The sequence below is a fragment of the Gallus gallus genome, chromosome 1 (genome assembly GCF_016699485.2).
Source record: "Gallus gallus isolate bGalGal1 chromosome 1, bGalGal1.mat.broiler.GRCg7b, whole genome shotgun sequence".
NCBI lineage: Eukaryota > Metazoa > Chordata > Aves > Galliformes > Phasianidae > Gallus > Gallus gallus.
The window spans coordinates 133,564,851-133,590,124 of NC_052532.1; the positions used below are offsets into that span (position 1 = coordinate 133,564,851).

At 41.4% G+C, this 25,274-nt stretch overlaps 1 protein-coding gene and 1 non-coding gene across 2 annotated transcripts; both read right to left on the reverse strand.

Moving 5' to 3' along the window:
* Positions 1–970: 970 nt before the first annotated feature.
* Positions 971–24,217, reverse strand: RNF149 (ring finger protein 149). Its single transcript, XM_015277797.4, has 8 exons — positions 23,497–24,217; positions 15,785–16,035; positions 12,963–13,031; positions 10,113–10,195; positions 9,547–9,643; positions 6,734–6,929; positions 4,376–6,376; positions 971–1,590 (listed from the first exon to the last, which is right to left on the reverse strand). Exons 1-7 carry the CDS (start codon positions 23,954–23,956, stop codon positions 6,318–6,320), a joined length of 1,215 nt encoding a protein of 404 aa, XP_015133283.1. The 5' UTR covers positions 23,957–24,217; the 3' UTR covers positions 971–1,590; positions 4,376–6,317.
* LOC112531640 lies at positions 4,013–4,126 on the reverse strand. The gene has a single exon (XR_003073535.2). It is a non-coding gene; the product is annotated as a small nucleolar RNA SNORD89 (small nucleolar RNA).
* Positions 24,218–25,274: the final 1,057 nt, after the last annotated feature.

Consider the following 25,274-nt stretch of genomic DNA (forward strand, 5'->3'; position numbering starts at 1 on the left):
AAGGGTCAGCTAAAGTCTCATTTTAAACTGACAGTAAAATAACTGCTGATATTTAAGCCCTCAAATCTGAGAAAAAAATTGAGAAGAGGGCTAGTCCTAATTTAATGCTGCTTGATAAACAAAAGCTGTTTTTATAGTTATGGGATAGCCATAATTAGAATCTAAATCTGCTTCCCGGCTTTTTATGAAGCAGAAGGTCGATAACACCAAAAGCTTTGATCTTACGTTATCTGAGTACTGCCTGTTGCTAAATTCCTTGGATTGATGGGATTTTTCCAATCTCCTATTTTATACAACATAACCTTTTTGGAAGATGTCCTGTAAGAAGTTCTCTAGGCACTAGAGGATTAGACTGCTATAATTTAGTTTCCTATAATTTAGTTTCTCAGAGTTAGGATGGCCAATTAAAGTAGCGTTTCTCTGTGCTGAGATGTTGGGGCTACTTCTATCCTTCCAGAAATTGTTTAAAAACTCCCATAACACACCCTGTGTTTCATTTATTAGTAGTAAACAATGCAGAAATCTTTTTGAGCTGTTGTTTTGTGAAACACTGGATCCAATAGGAGGAATCCTATTGAAAGGTGAGAGGAAGGAGCAGCTAAAGTGAAGCCTTACAAACTGACCACAGTCCCCATTGCCCCTGGGCTGTTCAGGGCATGAGGTGGAAGAATGGGGAGAAAGGATTAAGACAGGCTGAGATGGGCAGGGGAAAGATGTTTTTTTGTATTGCCTTGGTTTCTCACTAACCCTTACTCTGTTTCTAGTTAGGGAAAAAATCTTCCCAAAGTCAAGTCTGCTTTCTTTGCCTATGACGATGATTGGAATCTCCCCATCTTATCTTCTTCCTTGCGTGTCCAGAAGAGGAAGCAAGAGAGCAACATCATGGGCCTCCAGGAGCCAGCCATGGTCAACCCACCACAGCTCTGTTTACACATGTATAGTAAAGAAAACTCTGAAGTTCCTCAGAACATTACTTTTTAAAATGTCTGTAGAATTTATTATGGAATTTGAGCTTTTAGCCATTAAGTTACATCAACAATGCATAACTTGACATTCTTTTAATTGTACATACACAATGGAAAAAAACAACAGTTTGGTGCTTAATCCAATCAATCAACGCAACCAAGTTAGTACAAGGTTACCATAAAAGCTGATTGTCAATAGTTGTTGACAAAGACTAGCAAGTTCAAGTGGTTATCTGCACTTGTGTTTCTAGTAGAAGTGAATTCCAAGTTTTGGACTTAAGCCTCAGACTAATGAAATGATGGAAACTCAAATTATTTTGCTGTTGTCAATTCAGAAGGATATGCTCATTTGAAAATACAGTATCGTTACCGTGTTTCAGATGGTGAAAACTAGCTTCAGGTCCAATGGAAGTATAATGAACAGCTTCCAGGCAATGCATTCTTCACACAGACACATGCAATTGTAGAGACATTCTACTTTTAAACTTTCTCAAATCGAGTTCTGCAATACAGCAGGATATCTGAGGAGAGAGATTAGGACCCATACTAAACAAAAACAAAAGCCACCAGCTTGATTTGTGCATGTTTAATCTACAATTCCAATTCCCAAATCTTCACATATCACCTGTGAGAGAAAAGAACAACTAGTAAAGATCAGCGTCAAGGACAGAAAAATTACTGCTGCCACTTCTCATTTCATAACTGTTAGTTCTGCGTGCCCTTCCTATAGAAGTACATCTTGACTCTAAGAGGAGTTGCCATGCCCTCCTCCATCTCAATGGCTCATTCCCTTAGCCCAGCTCCACGCCTAATCCTATTACACAGTGAGGATACACAGCTTCCTAGCTTGTCAAAATACCACTTGGATGGATTTATTGTTCTACCATTTAAGCTGAGTTAGTTTATCACACTCCTAAATTTGAATGTGAGAGCCAGAACAAAGTGAATAGTTTAAGCATAAAAGGAAAACTGCGAAAGGCCACTCTTCTCTTCTTGTATCCACAAGCTGTTCAATTGGTTTGAGGCATCTTGTGAAGTCTCACCCAGACTGGTGGCTGAAGTGAAACGTGGGAGAGAACAGTCTCTTGTCAAGCTGCCAACATCAAGAACACCATTCCCTCCAGGTTAACCTGATGAGATAATGACAGCTATACCCCTCTACCATGTTTCAGTTCCACCTCCCCTTACAGCCAGTACTTCCTTAACAACATCAGCGTATTTGTCCAGCACAGAAATGCTGCATTCAGTACTCAGTGCTTTGGACTTCAGCTTCAGACTAAGGAAATGACAAACTCCAACTGAAGACATCCAACCTCTGGCAACTACACATATGACCTCCCCCACTCAGAAGATGACCAAGATCAAGCTCTTATAGCTCTTTTGAGCAAGAATTCCCAGTTTTACTGAACACTAGGACGCTGATGTGTACCAAAGCCATGTATTTATGGCATAACTGCATTTATTGAGTCACAGTGCCCTTAACCTCAAGTAATGATTGGTACTGCTAACAGCAGATGTCTAGACTTAGCTAGACAAAAGAAGTTCGTTTTTATGGGGCAGTTACATTATCAGCTCAATATGCTATCCTATTTATTGCCACAATCATGTAAAACCAACACTAGCTTCTGATGGATCTTATCAAAACCTATAAGCATAGATTTCACTTGTCTCAAGTACCCTCTGAAGCACAGAGATAGAAGGGAACAGCCATCACCACACGTACTGGGCTCCTTCACACAGCTACTACTGCCTTGCCTTAGAGGCAGTAAACCCAGAAAGCTGGGCAGAAAACCAGAAGACCACCCCTAAATCAAGAGGTCAAAAAAAAAAGATACTCTGCATGCTTCCCTAAAGTTGGTGCAACAGCACTTCCCTATGCCCAATTACATCCCTGAACAGGAAAGAAATTCCTTAAGTGCAGTAAGAGGCCAGCTTTGGTAGGAATATAGAAGCACCCAGTTCATTAGGTAAGCAAGATGCTCTCACTGAGATTAAACCACCCCACAACTCCTCCAGCATGCCTTAAGAATCTAGCACTGATTGCTGGCAACAGGCATGTGGATGACATTCATGCACTTGGCAGTAGGGGCCAGCAGAAGGAGTTACTGCTATCTAATCAAATACTGCAGAGAACCTCATGCAAGCGTTGCTCGAAGCCCATTTTTGCTTAGAAGACTGCAGCCTTGATTAGAGGTAGTTAGTGGGAAAAAAAATCCAAACTGTCCAGTTAAACTGGTACCACTGGTAATTTAACTCACAGTTAAGGTGCATTTAGATTTGAAATGTCTACAGTTCATTTCTTTTCTTGCTAGCAGACCTAAAAGCTGAAGCTAGGTCTTGAAAAAATTACTATTACATTTTTCTTCAATTTAGCATTTTTAGACAATATTAAATTTTTTTAAACAGTGAGGGGGATTCAGTCTCACTTTAAACACCAGCCCATTTGATGTTTGTCTCCTTTTAAAATCTTTTGCATTTCACAAGTTTGCTCCCTAACAGTACCTCTAGAAGTAATGAAGTCATACCAATGAATACCATCCCAGTGAAATTCAGCATCCTATAAGAAGTTTATTCCTTGGTCCTGCTAAGGATTTTCCCATTTATTTACTCAACACTGCCCAGTGTGGTTGATTATTTCATCCTTCCCACTTCATAATCACACCACATGGATGCCTCCAGCCACTCTGGAGGGTTTCAACAAAATGTAACAAGGGGACGTGCAGCTAGAATGAGAACCCACAATACATACAGCATTAGGCTCACACATTAGGTAGGAAAGAGCCTCAACGGAAAGGCCGATTATAGATTCTCCAAATGGTGGGGAAGGAAGTTAAATGACATCTACCCTACCACAGGTAAAACTACGTATATATAATCTGGGTACCTGTATTTACCCAGAGCTGCCTTCACCCACTTACTCTAAAAGGTTTGTTTCAGTCCTACCCATGTTTCTAAGCCTCTTGCTACTGCTTTAAGTTCCATAGACTGACTCCTTCCTGTTCTTTATTTTTACACTATCGCTATTTAGGCTGAAGTAACATAAGCTTTCTGAGGTCAGACCAACATTCGCTTCGGACAATTTTGTCATTGTGCTTCCAATGAGAGCAAACTGCTTTTTGGAGGCACTGCAATTCGGCCTTTTATTGTCATCATTCCTCAGCAGCGCAGCTATGACAGACTATGCACAAAGACTCCTGTGACATCTGGCATGAAACTGGTATAGTGACAGCAGTAGATGTGTTCCAGGAACCTTTAATATTGGTACACTTTGCTAAAGATATCAACACTTGAGATTTTCTAAGCATATGTGTCAATTTGCAGATTCTCTACCGCTCTGTCCAGACTTCAGCTTCAATTCTAAACCAAAGCTTTTTGTTTTAGAGTTATTACTTAGAAGTTGAAGTACTTACCACAGTTCTCCCCTCCAGCATGAATACTGCACTGCAGATATCAGCAAGATACGATCCACAGATTAACAAGACTTCTCTTGGTAATTCCTCTTGGTTCCTCCTTGAGCTAGACTTTAAACCCTCTCAACACTTACTAAAAAAAAACAATGTTCAATTTTGTGTTAAGGAAGAGGGAGAAGACTTTGTTTACAACGTTGAAGAGACAGTTGAAAAGGCAGTTCTGGAAACGTTGATAGGCTTCTTTTGGAGACAAACGTCCCCATGCAATGTTTTAGCTGTGGGCTGTTTTTCTATTTGTTCAGTTTCGGAGATGCTTGGTCAGTCATATTCCATTCTCATGTGCTTCTTGTAAGATAAAGGCATCACAAACTTGCACCTGCTGGTGACATCAGAACTACAACCTGATAATTTTCCAGTAAACCTAAAAATTACACTCCTACAAGGAAGAGGCAGATTGTTGTCAGTAAGCAAGCATTAACAGGAACATTTTGAAGGAAATTTAAGATGAAACATCTGCCCTGCAAAGTAGAAGTTCAGACTGTATTTCCCCAGATGAAATCTCTCATTTCTGGAACACGCATTCTAAACTTAAGTTATTGCTTCTACTGAAGCTCAATATAAGTTAGAAAAAGAATTGCATATTTTCTTAAAAACATTCCAAATGTACATTTTAAAAACGAAATGCATTCTGGAACAAATGTCTAGTAACAGACGCCGTCTTAAGCAACCTGTAAGAACAGCTTTACCCAAAAAAACTGAGGAACACAGCACATTTATAACATGACAATGCTAAAATCCTAAGCGATTCATTTAATATCCTTATTAAGTAGTGTTTTAAATATACATATTTCTTTACAAAACAGTTTAGCAATTCTCTATACTGCTTAAGAGCATATAAATATTTGAATAAGAGGTCATACTGGGAGATGTCAGGGTTTATATTTACTCTTGGATGCTTCAGGTTTCACAGGTGTTTGACTATAAGGCACAATACTGCTAATCTGAAAGGGATGAAAGCTAGTGACAAACCCAGTCGAAACCCCTATTATGGAATCTCCAGGAGAAGAATTCTAGCATCTCTACACAAAGAAAAAGTGTCTGTAGATCCTAAGAAACAGTTCCAATTTGCACATAAAGATGGGAGCAGGAATAAGAAGGAATTAAGTCTTATAAATAGACTAATAAATACATTTTAGCCATAGTTAGCCCTTTACCTCTGTTCTACTGAGTTTAAGATTGAAAGAGGTAACCAGTGTGCATATACCTAAATAAGTCTACATGCTCAGCACGTGAAGACCACCTAGCACAACCTATAACTGCCAAAGTCAGTCTAAAAAGCTTGTGAGACAGAGTCTCCTTTTGCTCTCAGTGGAACACATTACAAGATCAAATTAGTGTTTATTATATGTGCGAAAGTTTCAACTACTCATTTTTTTCATCACCAAAGTGGGTATGTAATATACCCATTAAGTTGATTCCTTCAAAGGTTAGATTGTGCCTTTTTTTAACAGTGTCCATCTCCAATTACAACAGATCAGAACTTTCAGAACATTTTAATTGTAGTCTTGTAAGTGTTCTCCATATATACATGCTGAACATGTGTAGTGCTTCCAAAATATTTATCCATTAGACATTCTACATTGTCTCACTGCCTCGTCTTCATCTTGTTACAGCCCTCTGAAACACAATGACATTGTAACAACGCTCACAGAAAAAGGGTTATTGCATCTTTTTATAGGATGAGACATCCAGAGGAAGTTTTATAAAATCCTCTTGTGTACAAAATTTTTAGTTATTAGCCCTTTTGGAACACCAGCTAGAAAAGTTCGAAAGGTAAAATAATTTACATTGTTATTTTTCCATTAACCAGACAAAAGTTCATACTACTTAAATAAAAAATAGTTCTTCAACAATCTATCCAAGGTATCTTCCACGAAGCAGCTCAGTGGGAATTTCCATTAGATAGATGCTCTCCATGCCGGTTATTACTGACATCCACATCTAGAAGTCAGAAATGAGAAGAAAATTTGTTTCTAGATTCATCTTTTAAACTGCCTTATCTAAATTCTGGGAACAAACTGAATAGTCATATGTATATATAAGGTTCGAGACGCTCTACATAAGTAAACAGTGTTTTGGGAAGATTTCATCTCCTCCCTCCCCAAACATTTTTTTCCCAATCTTGACAGGACTGCCTCAGGATCCACCTGCCTGTGTTTTCTGAACATCAGTACAAACACCACTCAGTCTGCTCTGCAGTGCAATACTACGACTACTATCATCATTTGGAGAAAGCCATCTTCCAGTGCCAACAATGGCACCAGGGATTATGAAGTGATAAACTGAATTATTACTTACCAAGTAATGCTGTGGTTTCACCTGCATCCTCTTTTAAACTGGTGCACTGCAATACAGATTCACTGGTGGAGGAAGCTGACAGTTCGCTTACTTCGTTTCTGTCATCTTCTTGTAAAGCAATACTCAGACTTCCAACTGAAACACTGCCACTTATTGATTCAGGTATTGGAACTTCGAGTGCATCTTCAGGGTCCCCCTTCAAAATTAAAATACATTAACTGACACTTCTGTCCCCCATTACACATCAACATTCTTCCATATTATCACTTCATATCTTCACCTTAGTGGAAAAAATGACTTTTCTTCAGCTAGCATTGCCCATCAGCTCACGGGTACAGAATTTAGCAGTGTCTACTACAAATGTCAACATCAGATTCCCAAAAAACTCAGAAAACTAAGAGTGGCAATGGCAGGAGTCAAGCCATCCAGCTGGAGTACATCAACACTTTAGCAGCAATATTAACGCAGTCTGGTTAGGAGCACACTCAGCACGTATGAAGTCCTCACTGAGCAAATCTACTGATGATGCTGAAGATTATATAAACTGCTGTTTTTTCACAATAGTAGTTTGGAAAGTTGCAAGTTTGGGTTTTTTTTGTTTGTTTTTTAAACTGGAGTAAACAAAAGTTTGACATAGGAAAAGGCTTCTCTCCTCCTCTTCCTCCAGCCTAACTTCAAATGCTGGTCTGAAATAATATAAGTAATGCCTGCTCCTCACTTTGCAGGAATAAAACAAGTTCCACTGCTCATGTTGCATATTTCATCTGGTCCTACATACACAATTCTCTTCCTAAAATTGAACCTTAAGCTATTGCTCTTAACATAATCACACTATTTAAATAAACATGTACAGTGCAGTACAAGTAGCTCTTCTGTGGGCTGCAAAAAGACCATTTTCCCCCTCCTCAAAACATTAGCAAAGGCCTGTCTTAAGAAATCCCATGCTGTTCCTTCCTTTGCTACTAGAACAGCACACTTTATAGCATGCTGAATTTTAATAAGCCGTAGACCAATTACATTTGAACACAAGTTGAGATACACATGATACTAAACTCCAAAGGGTGTGACTGGCGTTGAAAAGATCAGTGATTTTTTTGTTTTCAAAACTGCAGCAGTTAAATAAGGACTGAAGACAGAAGATTGAACAACAATCGCCTAAACCAGGAAGTCAGACATGCTGAACTGCAGTTCTCTTTTCTCATAAGTAGTAGTAACCAGTCCACTAAGTACACAGTTTACAAAACACAAGGTAAGTAACAGGACTTCCTGTCTTCTTGCTACCATAAGCATTTAAAAATAAGAAAGCATCTGAAGCGTTTACCATAAAACTGAATTCAGCCTTCAGACTCTTTGCATGGCTCAAGAGACTTCTGTAATAAGGCTGCACGTTCATGTCTGTTGTTACAAGTCAGCAAGCACACTGCTGAAAGAGCTGCCTTGCTCTTCACACTTCTTTGCTCACATCAGCAGAACATTCACACAATCACTCTATGTATCAGATTGGACAACCTGGATGAGGCTGAAGACCAAGCTAGAAAAAAAATAACTGAATGCTGTCTCACACTACTAATTCCAGCACAGCTTGAACGGCTGAGAAGACCTTTCCTCCATTCCACCAGAAAAGAGAACTGGGCTTCTGTGTTTAACACAACCTCATTCAACCTGCTTCCAACACTTATACCTAACAACCAGAGGAGTCATAAATCCCCTTGGTTAGTGTTGCTATCAGTACCCCCCGCAACAGTAGGAATTCAAGGAATAGAAGTGTTCTGAAGTCTGAAGTGTTTCAGCTTTGAGACTGTATACAGAAGGATATAACCTTTCACATACAACACAAGTTATGTTAACATCAAGACTTGAAAACAAGCAAGAAGCAAGCTATTAACAATAGTAACAGTTATTTCACATGAGAAGATTGCAACTCTTGGATAAAGCCTGTCTTGCTACACAGAACCACCATAATTTGGTGTATATGTATAGACACATATAATGTAATATGTATATATACACATACACACTACATAGCAGGAGTGTTGCCATCCTTCACAAAACAATAAAGTCAGTCAACCGTATACCTGCTAAGTCTCTGTAATGAAATAAGAGAGGAGCTACTCATAACGCAGACCTAGCCAATGAAAGGAAGGCCCCTGAATCCAAGGAACACCCCTCTTCCTGAAGGTCTCTGCAGATCAGTTGAAGAGGTACATTTGTGTCTAAGGCATCTTAATGGAACTCAAGACTATTTATCAACAATGACCAAGTAACCTACCGCATGTGTCTTCATCTCTCTTTTCTGGTGCTGTCAGGAAGAAATGAGAGCACATCATTTTCTCTATTTAATCAATTTCCAACCAATGTCTTTAGGAAGGTTCTCAGTAGTGCCTCATTTACAGGGATAAAACACTGGGTATATGTGGAATTTTATATAAATGTGCTCAAATAATATGAAAATTATATAAAATTTACTTTGAATTGCAGTTCTCAACAAGATTGAAAACATACATGAAATTACTGAATTTAGGTTTTTGTAGCTTGAATAATTGCCTCACCTCTGCTTTAACTTCATTACTATTGTCAGCTGATGACAAAAATGATCACAGAGCACACAAAGGGTTCACAAACAGTTCAATATTCTGCTTAAGCTCCTATCCACAAAATTCCCTTATTTTTTCATATTCTCATTCACTCTTGTACCTGTGCTCAGCTTCTCCAGCTAGTAAAGTAATAACTGTTCTCATTCTGAACAGTTACATGAAGACTTGCTTCATGCATTATACTTCTTTCTTGAAAATTAAAACAAGCATGCAACATACCCAGTATCCCAAAGCTTTGATAACATCTAGTTTACACATTGGACAAGTTCGGTGATCCAAAAGCCAAGGGTCAATGCACGTTCTATGGAAGATGTGCCTGAAAAAAAAAACAAACACCCTTTAGAACTTACTATGAAGACCACACGCTACTTCTTCAAAAGATGTACAAATAACAGGTAACCCAACTCCTCTATAACCCTGACATTTAGGTACTGCTTAATTTACTAGGACAGATATAACCATTAACTCAGGAAGCATCTTTTCCAGGTATTTTAACCTAAAATAAAGAATAGTACTAACTACAAAGACACCACTGAAGTATCATTTCAACCGTGTACAATTCAAACTTACAGTTCTATTTCATTTTTACACTTCTCCCAATTACTTCCTTTCCTCCCAAATACATGAAGTTCTATATTGTCTCCCAGGTCCCCACAGTGTGTAACATGCCACAGGAATGGCACAGTTTCAGCTCTGATATCAGTTTCAAAGAGCCTCCAAAAGGCTCATCAATTTTTGGTTAGGTTAAACAGCACAAAGAGAAGAGAATAACAACGTTAACTTACTTGCATGGCAGAATTCGGACAGTATCTTTCAGTTTATAGTTCTCAATACACACAGCACAGTTTTCCACATCAACATCTAGACCCTGAAGATGATAACATTTAAATGGATTACATCCATGTCATTACAGAACAAACTTTGGAGTTTCCACAAAAGGTGGTGTAAGTTGGCTTAACAAATAAAAACGTGTCCCTCATTTAATTCTAGATGAGGTGATTTGATCAAGTGATACCAAATTCCAAAAGCCAGGCCCCTAACTCAGAGTTTCTAATTGAAATAGCTATACATGGTATGCTCAGCTATTTGTTAGACCTCAAACACTGGCTTGGAGATTGGCTCCCATGAACTATTTACAGAAACTACCAAAAAAAAAAATAAATCAAGAAATTTTTCAAGTCAATACAAATGAAAGCAGCCAATCTAATTTCTAACTGATCCAAGACTCACAAGAGATTAAGCAGAGAATGGCTCTTGAGGGTGAGTACTGTGAACCATCTTTCTCCATATATGCTTTTCTTCTACCACATCCTAATAAAAATCCTTTGGAGGCCAAAGGAGAAGTAAAATTTTATAATGATTTTTAAGTCTCTTCTCCAAGCTTATAGCACAAGGAGTTAAAACAGGATTTCCCCCCATCCCTACTTTTTTTGGGGGTTATTTAAATTTCCTTAGCAGGTCTTACTGCCTCCTTGAAGCCTTACTTATGGTTATAGTACAGGTACAACAGATACCTCCTGACAAGAGAAATAATTCAGTGTTAATTGGGTTGTTTAAAAATAAGTATTAGAAGAACACACAGTGGGTCAACTCCTTTCATCCTCCACTGAAGTATTTCACATTTACTCCTGACTGAAAGTTAAAAATTATCACAAACATTCAAATGAATTAGTATGATGAGGAAACTCTCAACTTTAAGGCAAAGTTTCCCTCTCCTTTACGTGCTATTACTTTACATCATGTCTTAAATTCCCCATTTTTTATTATTATTTTTTAATATAAGCAGTTAGGGACATTTTTCCTAACAAATGTTTTTTCTTATTCTACACAAGAGACAAAACCCAAACATGCAGCACATAACCAAATGAGTGTCCATTTAGCAATAATCCCATAAGCTTCTCAGGAAAGATCTAAACGATAGCAAACGATTTTAAAATGTTGACCTATTTTTAGTTAAATATCTCAACTCTGAGAGAAGTGATGATAAAAAAACTGTACTGTGTCACAAACAGAATAATTGCACTCTTCTTGTCATAAGGACAGCATGAATGGAAATACGAACATTACTATTTTTCTCTGGAGGCAAGACCATGTTTTCAGATAAACATGATACATTAGTTCAAAGGTACATTTGCACCACTAAGTTATCAAAATTTGCTGGTAGCTGGGTGACTCAAAACAATTGCTAAGATATTATTTACCAAGCAGAAAATCTTTATTTTAGATATTGTAATCTCATTTCATTCTACTTTGCTTGACATACACACCACTAATAGCTGCTAGAAGCTTATTGCACAATAACCTTGTTAAACTTCCCTATTTACTTTGCTTACAGATACTTAATAGGAATGAACTGATAACTGCAAAATCTGCCCAAATGATCCTTTCTAGAGGCTGATTGAATATCAGCTTAAAACCAATTAACAGCTCCATTGCAGTCCTCATGAGTTCACCACGATTCTTCTACATCCATTTCTTCCTATGCAGACGTTATGCTTTGACACTTCACGTAAGTTGTTATCCAGTTCCATATTTCTTTCTGATTTCACCTTGTGAGTAGGCACATTCTCCAGGTTACCTGGCACATTACTTTTTGCTGCCATTTACAATTTAATTGAAAGCAAGAAATACTTATAAAATAATAAACACTCAATGTACAAGAGGAAAAAAAGGCAGGCTCTGAGACTGTTTTAACCTCAAACTAGTTTGCTGCACGGAGGACATATTTTCCATAGAGTATAACTTAAACTGAACAGCTTCTATTGCACCACATCTTTTGAAGTTCTTAAGTGTCCTTTTTCACATTAATTTTATTCATGGATTTAAAGAAAATTCTTGTTTTCATCTCTAAGTCAGTCAGTCCTTAAGTAAAAGCTGATCAAATAAAACAAATAAGGCTGGGAAAGAAACGTCTGCGTGGTAGCAGAAATCTTCTCAAAAGTTAATTTAGCCTTTAGATTCACAGCTGCCTGAAGCTAAATTGTTTCTTTCAAAACCTCTTTTTTTTCCCCTACTTCATATTTGTTCTATGAGTTAGTAGTTTAGGTCCTAAGCTATCAAAATTAACTTTATGAAAGCTATACTGAGTTTTTAGAATCATTTATTCCAAGTAGAATTGTTTTAGTTTTTGCATTTGTACTTTAAGTCTTCATAGCTCACATATCATATGTTGAAAAAGATGAAGTGAGCGTTTTGCTTTTCAAAGCTTTTTAGATTTGTAAGGCCCTCTGAAAAACACAACGGGATGTTCTCTTAAATGAAAAGGTTTTATCAGCTATACAAACTATGCAATCAGTAGGTCCACCGAAGAATTTTACCATCTACCAGATGATGGCTTTCTAGTGCCGGTAAGATCAGTGTTTCCTTATCTTTATAGTAGTATCAGCCAGTTTTTGTCTCCTGCAACATTCTGTGTAAGTAGATACTAAGTGCAACAAACCAGCCTCACATTTCAAAAGCAGCTGAATTTTGACTCTTCAATTTTATAACTGATCTTCTAGGCAAAGGCAATTAAATTAGCCGAAAACTGTAAGAATCTCACCGCAGTTATTCTGGGACAACTGCAGACTAAACTCCAATAAGGCATTACAACATACTTCAAACCATTCATCAAAAAACCAAAGCCACCAAGTTACCTTGTCTCCACGTTTCACAGTATGCAGTTGAAGCTGGCCGATTGCTTTCTTGGTTTCTTTCCTATGTCCCTTGAATAAAGATGGGAAGCATTAGCATAGACTTGAGCTTTAACAGCTGCATTTCAAAGCTTTTAAATATTTTCCACATGGATTACTAAGCCTTCTGAACGCATCAGAAAATTCAGCTCTGGCCAGATAATTTATTTACAAAGTACTTCCAGCCAGCAGATGCTGAAGAACTACATGTCTTGCATTCTTGGGGCACAATAGTAAACATTATCTATAGGCATACTGCTCTAACAATGGCCTCAGCTGGCACAGAACTAAGCAGATCAGACAGACATACAGTCTTGTACAGTAGCTGACTGCATTAAGGGCCTTCCCACACAGGAAAATTGAAGTTAATTTATGCTTTAGAGCTGCAACAACAGAATTAACCAGACCTTCTTGTTAGGCCAAGCAATGAGCAAGCAGGCTGTAGGTTTTACACAAGCTTGAGAGTAGGTGGAATCCTGCCGAGTAGCCTACAGCTGGCTACCAGGTCAAAAGGCTGCTTGTAGCTATTAATGCCTTCCCTCGTTAAACACTGTCTAACACATTATCCAAAGCTTTACACTGAAAGGACACATTATGTAAAGGAGACAACAAAAAAGGCTTCACAGACATGAGACAACATACTGGACTCCTATACAGTAACAGCACTAATTATGCTTGGAGGGGAAGCAAGCAAATAATGCAGTACTGTATTCTAAGACAAAGACACAGCTACTGCTAGAAACTGAGAAACTGAGCATTCCCAATTAAGAGTTTGATCAATCTAGCAAGAACTCCCACTAATGAAATATAAATTTATAATTTTTTATAATTATAATTATAAAAATAATTAATATATAAAAAATAAATATATAAATATTTATTTAAATAAAATATAAAACAAATTTATTTTATTTAAATAAAATATAAAAAAAATAACAGTAGCTTTTCTCTTTATGATATAACAACTTACATCCTTTATATGAACTTGAAGTACATTTTTTCTCCCCTCTCAAGTAATCACAGAATGGCTTGGGTTGGAAGGGGACCCCAAGGATCATCATGTTCCAAACCCCATGATAGAAATTAGTCTGAAACTTTCCACACAGTGCACTTAACCAGCAGCAGTCTCCTCCAACTTCTGTATCAGCTCAGGTTTCCTGCACTGTCCTGTTTCACCTCCAGCAGCAAGAAGCTGTTCAAAGATTTACTGCTAAACTGATATTAGAAGGTGTCACAAGACACCCTTCCTCAACCTCACTAAGCAGCTGAAGAGTAGCTTGCTTCATACCATGTCATAATTAACTTCAAAGTTTTAATAATGCTGAAGTCAATAAGCCAAACAAATAAGATTTAGGTTACGGGAGTGACTTACTGTTTCCACAATTCTCTCAAGATTTCTAACACTGTCTTTTGACCAAAGATATTCAAAACATCACTGTTTTGTAAATTTGTTTTCAGCAGTTGCTAGAAAAGAGGAAGAACTAGGGAACATGCAGTAACAGTCTAATGCTACATGACCTCATTTAATTAAAAAGCATTTAGATGACAAACTCTTAAGAGTTTACGGTACATATTTTTGGGGAACATCCCATTCCATCTAAAACCTACAAACTACAAAGCATTTGATTCCCCTCTAGTGTGAACTGTCCTAAGGTACACGCAAGCAGGAAGAAATGGCTTTCTTCACTAAAAAAAAACAAATGTTAGAACAAAAATGCACTCCTTTTTCTGTAAGTACTTCACAAGAAAATATTTCTATTAGAATTTACATTCTGAGAATATTTTCAAGACTTAAATATTTGAAAAGAAATAGGAAAAGACAACTACAGGGAACCAACGCTTCATGTAGACTGCAAGTTTAACTAATATAGGAACTTAGAAAGGGTAAAGCAGAACAGAAGTTATTCCTTCCTGACCTCTCCTGTTCTCCCATCGTGCTCAGCTCTTCTAACAGTCCCACCGAGCACAATCCCACACAATACGTGCTCCTTCCAGAGCACTGCTATTCACAGCAGTTTTTGTAAGGCATTAGAACCAAAAAGTTTAGCTCAAATTATTCTGTCTCAAAAAAAATAAGAATTACCACGGTCTCTTTTTCATTAAAAAAATATTCTGGTTAGTACAGTTAGTACCTCCAAAATGAAAATTACATAAGAACGAAAATAACTTCCACCCTTTTAACATTAAAAAATAACTTAGACAACAAATAACACAAGAAGCTGCCTTCATTCATTTTTTAATGATTGGCTAAATTAATTTCCCACTACTTCATACTGGTTTCTATAATTACAAGCAGCCAAGCATATAGTGCTAACTAGCAAACTGTTTATTAGCCTCACTAATCATCTAGTACTGTTGGAGGGCTATAAGAAAGAAGAGGACAGACTCTATAGCAGGTCTGCTGTGACAGTACAAGGGGAAAAAGGTTTCAAACTAAAAGAGGAGATTTAGATTGAAGTAATTTTATTTTTTTTTCAATAATGGTAGTGAGGCACTGGATCAAGTTGTCCAGAGATGCGGTGGAAGCCCTATCCTTGGGGACATTCAAGGTCAGGCTGGACATGGCTCTGAGCAACATGATCTAGCTCTAAGTATCCCTGTTCGCTGTAGGAGAGTTGGATTAGATGATCTTTAAGGGTCCCTTCCAACTCAAACAATTCTACAATTCTATGACAATACAGTAATAAGAAGGAACAGATCTTCAAAAACGTTTCAATAAAACACAGGAAGTTGGCAACTGATTTGATAGAAGACTGCAAGTACTTTTAAGCTGCATCTCCAATTACCTGGTTTCCAAACTGTGATCCTGTATACAGGAAACGTTGTATATAGTAAAAGATCAGCCAAGCAAGCGATATAATCATCATGGTGATGAAGGCGATGGCAACAAACACAACCGACTGACCACTGATATATTCCTGCACGTGACGTGTGCCAACACCAATGGTCATTCTTACTGGAATGCCTCTTCGTACTGGCTCCAATATCTCTATTCCTTTTGGATAACCAACCATTATCACCACTGTATTTCCTGTTCCTGTTAAAGGGGGGAAAAGAAAAACAGTTAAAATGTTGGCATTCTGGCTTGACAGAAATTTGGGCCTCTTCAATTAAGAGCAGGGAGTAAAATTACAGAAAAGCGTCCTCATTTTTTCAGTACAATAGAACTTTATATAAAGTTTAATAATAGAGAACCCTTTACTTACATTATGAAACTCAAGTGTGAGATAAACTTTAGGAGTTTACACTACTAAGTGTATTAAAAGTACACTTTCCTTTTACCAAGGCCCTACACTCCTCATTCCACACAGCAAGAGGAGGTATAGATGCTATGCAAAAAGCTGGCAAGCCATCCACATCTTATCTTGAATTTGCTAAGGTTCTAACATACAACTCAAGAACAGTTGGTCTTCGTTCATGTAGGAACTTAAACTGCAGCTGTAGACAGGATGTAAACTACCACAAAAAGAGAGACATTCAGTTAAGTTTGAATTGGAATTCACAGCACAGTTAGACTGGACACAAGACAACAACAAGACGACTAGATAATTGATATTCAATTACATTCTTCAATACTAAATATTCACAACCTAATGGGACTTCAAGGCAAGAACTTGTCAAGAAATACTTTCGGCCTCTTCTGGAAGCATCCAACCAGAATATATATATATTTTTAAAATACTAAAACTCAAAAGCACTCCATGTATATGGCACAGAAAGCACCTAACTAAAAAATAAAAAAAAGACTTTATGCACCATATTGCAGCCAAACAAGCTGAGATACTGTCAAGAACAAATGGCATGAACAAAGACTCCTTGTGACTAGGGTTTTACTCAGTTTCGTCTGGAAGCGATTCCAGTATTGTCTCAGAAACATCTGATCAGTATTACAAAACAAATGGAAATCAAATAGACTTGTTATGAATGTCACCTTTTCACTGGTCCATGCTGTTTTTATTTGAATAGTTCTTACTATACGCCCTTGGTAAATTACTGCTTTCTAGTTTGCCTTGCACTCCTGCCTCTGAGGAAAAAAAAAACAAAATGAAGCTTGATCCAGGGAAAAAGTCATGGAGTAAAGAATAGAATTTCCCCAGCTGAAAATATAAAGTTGTAATATCACAGCTACCCTTTCAGATTTACAACCTTTCCAACTTGCTACTTGCAGCAAAGCCTCCCACTGAAGACGTAAAGCCTTTTCCATTCCCAATTGCATTAGTGGCACTACTGACAAGTCATGTTAAAAGAAACTGTTGCTTAATGTATGGCATTATGTTCAGTGGGGATTTTGAAAACTCGAAAAACTGTTCTGGACTCACCTACTGCCTATTACCATGAAGTTATGTGCCTTAAACATTTCAGACATCTTCCAGCTGAGACTGTTCTTACTGAGACGCCCACTCAACCTGGCCACCTAAGTAACACTCCAAGGGGAACGGGCTCACAGTGCACTTCTGCAGGTAGCAGCTTTCTCCCCCTCAAAGGCATGATGGGCAGCTGTGGACGAAAAGCTGCAGGTTCCAAGCACAAGCTGAATAACCCTCTTGTCTGAATGCCAGGTAACCTTTTCCAGCTCCACCTTACGCAATCACCCTGCTGTTCATCCACTGTAAGAACTATTACACCCATCAGCCGCTTCTAGACCTGGCAAAAGAGCAGCATTTCCAAATAGGGCTGGGTTTCTCAAAGGTCTGAGAAAAAGGTGCTGCTGGAGCAAGGCCCAGCTTATGTCCCTGCTCAGCCACCCCACATTTGCTCACTAGCAGCCATCCGCCCAGCCAGCATTCACCTAGGTCCCAGCATGTGCTGTCTTGCCTACTGGGTGTACTCAGGAGACACAGAGCAGTGAAGTTTAAGACAAATAGGGCAAATCCACAAGCAACTTGCTCCCTAATTAGCTCTACTCACCAACAATGTGATTATTCACACCATAGCGCAGGTCCAAGCACCCTCAGAATTGAGCAACACTTATTATTTTCCTCCCTAAACTAGCACAAAAGCATTACCAGAGAAACTAATGAATCCTGTAGAGAAGGCTGTGATATTCTCCTTGCTTTCTGACCTTGCACTGCACCAGTAAGTTACCAAGAAAAGAACATATTAAGTCAGAGATGTATCCCACATAGCCAAGAACCATTCTCCACAAGACTTATGATTTAGATATCCTGATTCAGGTAACCCTGATTTAAGTATATGGTTAATTAATTGCAAGAGTTCACAAATACCAGGATGGGCGGCACCAGCATTCATGTATTTTCACTCTGACTTGAAGAATAGAAGGCTGGAAGCAGCCAGGATTTTTCAACCAACACAGACTTCCTCCTCAAGCCCAAAATCTACACTCAGTTTAAACGTGCTACATAGATCTCTGCATACTTTCTGACACACACACACACACACGGACTTTAAAACCCCACAGCATTTAGCAGTGCCTACTTCTGTTTTGTCAGCGGCATGACCAAGTAGCAGCCAGTTACCTTCTTGAATTGGAAAGCAGGATATTTCTGCACACCAGCTGCTAGGTACTGCGACACCTTCCCATTTTAAAACTAATGTAACTATTGCATATTTTATTAAGCGTCCATTAAAAGCATTTTAGCAGCTTTAAAGACTTGGTGAGGAACCTGCTAAGATGCACGCAGTTAAACATGATGGCCTTGAAGGTCATGAGACGTAAGGAAGGGAAGGAAAAAAACTGAGCTCCACCATTACAAAAGCAATCTGAGAGAGGCAGTTGCCCTGCGCAGCCTGCAAGACTGAGGACTTTAACTCATTCCTCACTCTAATTTTAGACTTCTGTTCTGAAACGCATAATTCAAAGACAAATGGTGTTGAGTCATTCCATCAGCTTCAACTGCAACACAACTCAGACCTTAAAAAAAAAATCACACTTTTAAAAGCCTCAAAGTCACGTACGCTCATTGAGAGCACACTTTGCTGGCTTTGCTATTCTATACTTGTTTGTACTTCTGCAATAACCAACCACATTTTTACCCCATTACAATAAACCCGGATTTTTATTTTAAAGATTTGCTTCATGCTTCGGCAGAGTCAGGTAGATTTGAAATCTGGTGTGTGCTTTTCTAATCATTATCACCTCAAGCGAGTGCTGGGAAATCCTTAGGATACTTGGAAATAAGGACATGTTTGAAACTCGGTGGAGATAAAGGTACGTATCCAGCTACCGAGACAAGGTCAGTTTTACTGCACATACTGTTACAGCCTCCAGTTGCAGATGGCAGCCAGCATTCTCCTCACAAGGAGAAAGCCATACAGGTAGCCCCTTGATTACACACAGCCTACACAGCCTGTGTATTCCCAATTCATGAACACACATAATGCAAAGATCATCTTCTATCATCCAGAAACCAACCACAACTGTGCTCAGTTTCTGTCCTCGTGAGAAATGTCAGAAGGCTCTCAAGGTTTGAGGAAGCTCAGCCCTTAGAACTAATTTAAATATCCTACTTACATTGCCACAGTGGCAGCAAAACAAAATCTCTGATCTTTATCAATGCCATTTACAGCAGTAATCAGATGACAAGCTTTTCCCCCAGTCACCCAGCCCCATCTCACCTCCCCACATCCTAGGTTTGTGCGCTGTCAAATGCCTCAAGAAGCAAGGTATACAGTCAGAAGAGTCAAGCAGCCAAGCAACCAATACAGGCTCATGTCCCTCTTTCCACATGGGCTTCTAACATGTATGTATTTTTACATACAGGATAACATGAACATTTTGAAATTAGTGTTGCTTCTTTTGAACAACTTAGTAGCCCAACACAACAGCCGCTGTCCAGGTTAAGTAAGCCAGTGATTTCAGTTCTGTCCTCTCAGTAAAACAGCACTGAAGCCTTCAGTAGCGAGCATTGGTAATACAGAAGTTATGCACCACGTGAGAATCCTAAGCAGCACTCAGGTCTCTGAAAGAAACGTGGCAAAGAGTTAAAGTACGTGCCAACATAATCCTAACTCTGCCCCCTGGGAGCTGGCAAGAGCTTTTAGAATTGTCAGTACAAAATCATTCACACCCATTTTGCTCAATATAGCTACGTAAAAAAGCACGTCAATGAAGAAAAGGGTTAGCTGGGTGTATTTTGGCAAAGCCCTATTAAAAATAAGTTACACAAAGAAAACTCTTAAGTGTATGATTTCAGCTGTCTCCCAAGCATCTCTCAAATCCACAAGCAAAGCACTGAAGCTCCATTCCAGACTCATCTTAAACTACTGCAGCCGGCCCCCATTCTTCCACACAATAGTACAGCTATTGAGCAGAGCAATACTTCATATTTTACTCCTATTTACATTCTGATCAGGATCCTAAAATCATAGCTTGAGAGAGGATTCACAAATGGCTGGATGCCCAGCACAATCTATCAGTCTCTTCACTTCCCTATTTCTGAGCCAGTGCACACCCCAGCTCACTGGTCTACTCCCTACAATACTCTACACCTTACCACTCCAGACTCCTCCCTGACCTCTCCCAGATAGTATTTATATACAGCATTTATTTTCCTTTCAGAAAGGAATTTTAAACCTTTGCATTGCATTAAGATCCCCCCCAGCCACCACCAAAAATAAACAGAGTTCAAGATGCCTGCAAACTCTCTATTTCCATGAACCTGAAGATGGAGTTTAGACCATTCAGATACACTTAACTGAAGGACAGACAACTCCTTGAGCCATCCAGGTGAAACGAATGCTTTCCACTGGAAAAAAAGCTCCTCAGCCACACGTGAAGTGGTTTCACTATTACTTCCCTCAGGGAGACAAAGACATGCAACATTCTCAAGAACTTAGAGAGAGAACAAAGGCCTGAAACACAGAAGACATCAGAAAATAGTTCTACCTGAAGAACCCTCCTGTGCAGAAAGGAACAGGACCGCAAGGCTACATGCTCAAACTCCCGGCTGCGATGCTCCAAAACTACTAAGTGAAATCCCTGCTCGCTGCATTCTTGTGACGCATACAGGGCACCCACGAAACAAACAATTAATCTGCAGATTATTCGGAATTTTTGTCTTTAGTCAAATGCTTTGACACCAGCTAGCACAAATCACTTCTTGGCCTCACCAACAATCTTTTTATACAAGCCGGAGTAAGCCTAAAAACACGCAACTGCCACCGCCACGCACACACTCACACCCCGCACACAAGAAATCTTATTAGAGATTGGAACAGTCCCCCATTTATCACCTGCATATTATTCAGGCTGCATGCACATCCATTGGCTAGAATGACCGCTCTGTCTTGCATCTCTTCCAGTGCCACAGCTGCAAATCCACTAAGTGGACGTTCTTCATATACATGCAACTCCACTCCTTACATACAGCACTACAGATTTCTCATAGCCATCCGTGCGCTCTGCTCACAAGTCAGATTTTCCTCATGTCACCTCAAATTTGTTGAGAGGAAAGGAAAACCTCACATCTGCAATAAAATACCTTTATATTCCATGTTCTCCCTTGTCCCTTTTTTCTTAAAGCAACACAAAGCTTGAAACACCAACAGTAATTCTTCCCTATATTCCCAGCAGAAGGCACTGAAAATTTCAGTAGCTACTTCAAACATTTACATGTTTAAAAGTTCCCACTGTGAAGCAAAAAATCTGTTACTCAGAGATAGTGCTTATACTGTAATGTATCCCCATGCCGTCCAAACAATCTTGAGGTCCAGCCTGCATTTGTGAAATCACAATAAATAAGTCAATTTGTGTAACTGTATGTAACTACGCTAAAGCCTATTCTTTACACAGAGCTTTTATCAGCAAAATTCCAACAGTTTACAAAGAGAAATGTTAACAGAACAGCAGCAGTCAGGGAGCATTTGTCTTCATATTGCTGATAGATGCAACTACACTAGTAAGTCAACACAAGGACTTCCACTGCACAGAGATGACAGAAAAAAAACACTACAAAAAAAGCAAGATAAACATTTCATAGCCTCTTATGAATATTTGTTTTTTTCTGTGAAGGTGCATGGAGCGGAATGCAAGAAAAATCTCACAGGACAAAACAAAATTGTACTTTATCAACCAAAGTGACAGCAAGAGAAAAGAAAAATGAGCAAAGAACAAAATAGTTGCAAAAGAAAGAACCTTAGCTGCCACAGAGGACTTAAATCAGAAGTGCACCATACCTAGCAGCCCACCTTCTCTTTCACAGCAGGTTAAGAATGGTCTGGAGCACAAGTCTCAAGGGGAGCAGCTGAAGGAACTGGGATTGTTCAGACTGGAGAAGGCTCAGGAGAGACCTTATCACACTCTACAATGATGTGAAAGGAGGTTATGGTGAGGTGGGGGGTCAGCCTCCTCTCCCAGGTCGCAGCAATAGGACAAGAGGGAATGGCCTCAAGTTGCACCATGAGATGTTCAGGTCGGATATTAGGAAAAATTTATTCTCACAAAGAGTGATGAGGCAGTGGTACAGCTGCCCAGGGAGGTGGTGGAGTTACTGTCCCTGGAGGTGTTCAAGAGCCGTGTGGATGTGGCACTGAGGGACGTGGTCAGTGGGCATGGTGGGGGTGGGCTGACGGTTGGACTAGAGGATCTGAGAGGTCTTTTCCAGCCTTAATGATTCCAAGGCACACCCAAGCTTGCAGCAGGCGAGAAGGAACAGCAATTGCAGTCCTAGTTGTGCCAGAGGAAGCTACCTTTCCCCCCATATGCTATGAGGCAATTTTCAGCTTGCCACATTCAAGTAGTACTGTTTTCTGCAGAAACACCTTACAGTTCTACTTCAACCAAATCCCTCGTCCTCCCCCTCCACACCACCAGAAGGACATCCTGGGCACTAACCAACTCATCACACCAGGAATGTATGTTGCCTATACTTTTGACGCAATTTGCTTCATCTTCCTATCCTTCTCTGAAGACCTTCCAGTTCCTCTGACGCCTACAAACGCTAACAGATTTTCTATAGGAGAGCTTTGAGGATCTTGTCCTTTTGCTCAAGCATTTGATTTTGTCACATCTGTTAAAGCAGCGCTGCACTCCAGGCACAGGTTGAGCCGCGGCTGCAGCATCCAGCCCAGCTCTTGACATCTGCAGACAGCACGGCTCCTTTCCGTAGGCTAGAAACAAGCGCGCTCAGACAAGCCAACTCAACATTTTTCTCCAGGCATCAGTTTTCCCACCTCATCGCCAAGCACGAAGCACGTTTACCTTCCTCCCACACCTCACACACCAGCACGGGAGAGAACGACGAGCAGAGCAGAGCCGGCCCCAGCCGCTCTCCTCACAGAGCCGCGGCCGCGCACACTGAGGCACCGCCGAGCCCTGAGGCGCTCCCGTGAGCACAGCCCACCTGCCCCGGCTGCCGCACGCCTGCCGCGAGGTGCGGACTAACAGAGCCACGGCCCCAGGCAAACCCTGCCCTCAGCGGCGATTTAAGGGATGGAGCAGAGGAGGCTACAACCGGCTCTTCGCGGCGTTACCACGAGGGCCGCTTCCCCCCTCGCCAGCCCGCCGTCCCTCAGACAAAGCCGCCTCCTCCCCGCTCACCGAGGTGGGACATGGAGACGGTGCTGTTCCCGAAGCGGGCCTCGTTGTAGATCACCACGGCGGTCGCCCGCTTCCTGGCCGCGTTGGTGATCTTGTCCTTGAACGTGCAGCCGCCGCGAGCCACCAGCGCGATCCAGGGCGGCGGGTCTCCGTCGGGCGCCGGGCGGCCGCCGGCGGGCAGCGGCACGTCGTAGTCGGTGTCGGCGGCGCAGCCCTCCATGTGGCGGGGCGAGGCGCCGCGGGGGATGCCCACCAGGCCCTGCGCGCTCTCCTTGGGCGAGCTGTCCCCGTAGCGGCCGCTCTCCGTGTTGCCCCGCACGGTGCGGTTGCTGAGCGGCTCCACGTAGCTCGTGCTCACCCACGCCGTGTACCACTCCAGCGCCCGGGCTCCCTGCCCGCCCGGCGCTCCCAACGCCACCAGCGCCGCCGCCACCAGCGCCAGCCGGGCGCGCCGCACCATGGCCCGGCCGCCGCCGCCACGCCGGGGCGGCTCAACGGGGCGCAGCGCACGGGAGAGGCGAGAGAACGAAGACGAGGAGAAAATACAAAAGGAGGCCCCGCTCTCGCCTCTCCTCGCTCTCACTCCGCACCCGGCTCGGGCTCTGGCCCCGCCGCCGCGCAGGTGAGCCCTCCCGCCGCCCGCTCCCCGCCCCGGGCGGAGCCGAGCCGCCGGCGCCGCTAATGGCGAGGCGGAGGCCGGGCCTGCCGCCCGCGCACGCGCCCATCCGCTCCGCCCCGGGGGATGCCGGGAGGGCAACGCCCACCCCAGGGACGGCGGCGGGGAGGGGGCGCCTACGGTCCGAAGTACCCCCCCCTCACTCGGCGGGGCTGGGCTGGGGTCGTCTCGGTCTTCGGCCCACTCCCCGGGTCAGCCCTGGGGAGGTCTCAGGATGGAGGAGCCGCCTGTGTGCTGACAGCTGCCCCTGTAGCGCTACGCGCGCCATCGCCCCGGTGTTGTTTTCCCTTGGCCCCAGCCGGAGATAACTATTTTTAAAATAAAGTCCAGTCAGTCAAGCCCAGTGGTACATGCGTGAATGGAGTGAGTCATCGCCTCCACCCTTTTCCTCACCCACGTTCGAGGGTAGAATCAGCGTCCTCCCTAGGGAGAGGCGGGCTGTGGGGCAGGAAGCGGGGAGGGACAGCAGCAGGTACGGTATGAGGCTGCCAGAAATAGAGCGTGGTGTGTGGCAGGGCCGGGGAGAGGAAGGCAATCGCTAAAGCGAAAAGTTGAGATAAGAGAGGCACTTAGAGCTTCCTTCAGCACAATAGCACGTTTGGGAACAGTGAGTCCACCACAGCCCTGGGCAGCCTGCTGGATATTCCAGGTTGGCTGTTAGGAAACATTTCTTCTCAGAAAGAGTGGTGAGGCAGTGGCACAGCTGCCCAGGGAGGTGGTGCAGTCACCGTCCCTCAAGGCATTCAGGAACCGTGTGGATGTGGTACTGAGGGACGTGGTCAGTGGGCACGGTGGGGGCGGGCTGCTGGTTGGACTGGGTGATCTGGGAGGTCTTTTTCAACCTTAATGATTTTAGAAGGCTTCTGCATACTTTTCCAGCTACTGAAATGGATCACCTTTTCACCAGCCTTTTTGAACCACCTCACAGATTCGATTTTCCTTGAAAAGTCAACAGTTGTTGCATCATCGCAGTTAGCTACATACACCGTCCAACAGTGTTGACAGATCTCTGTAACATCTTCTTCCTAATCATGACTGTAGATCTGGCAGCGCCTGGCCTACTTTCTGAGGCCTTGAGCTCAGTAAGCCCTTGGTGCCAGCA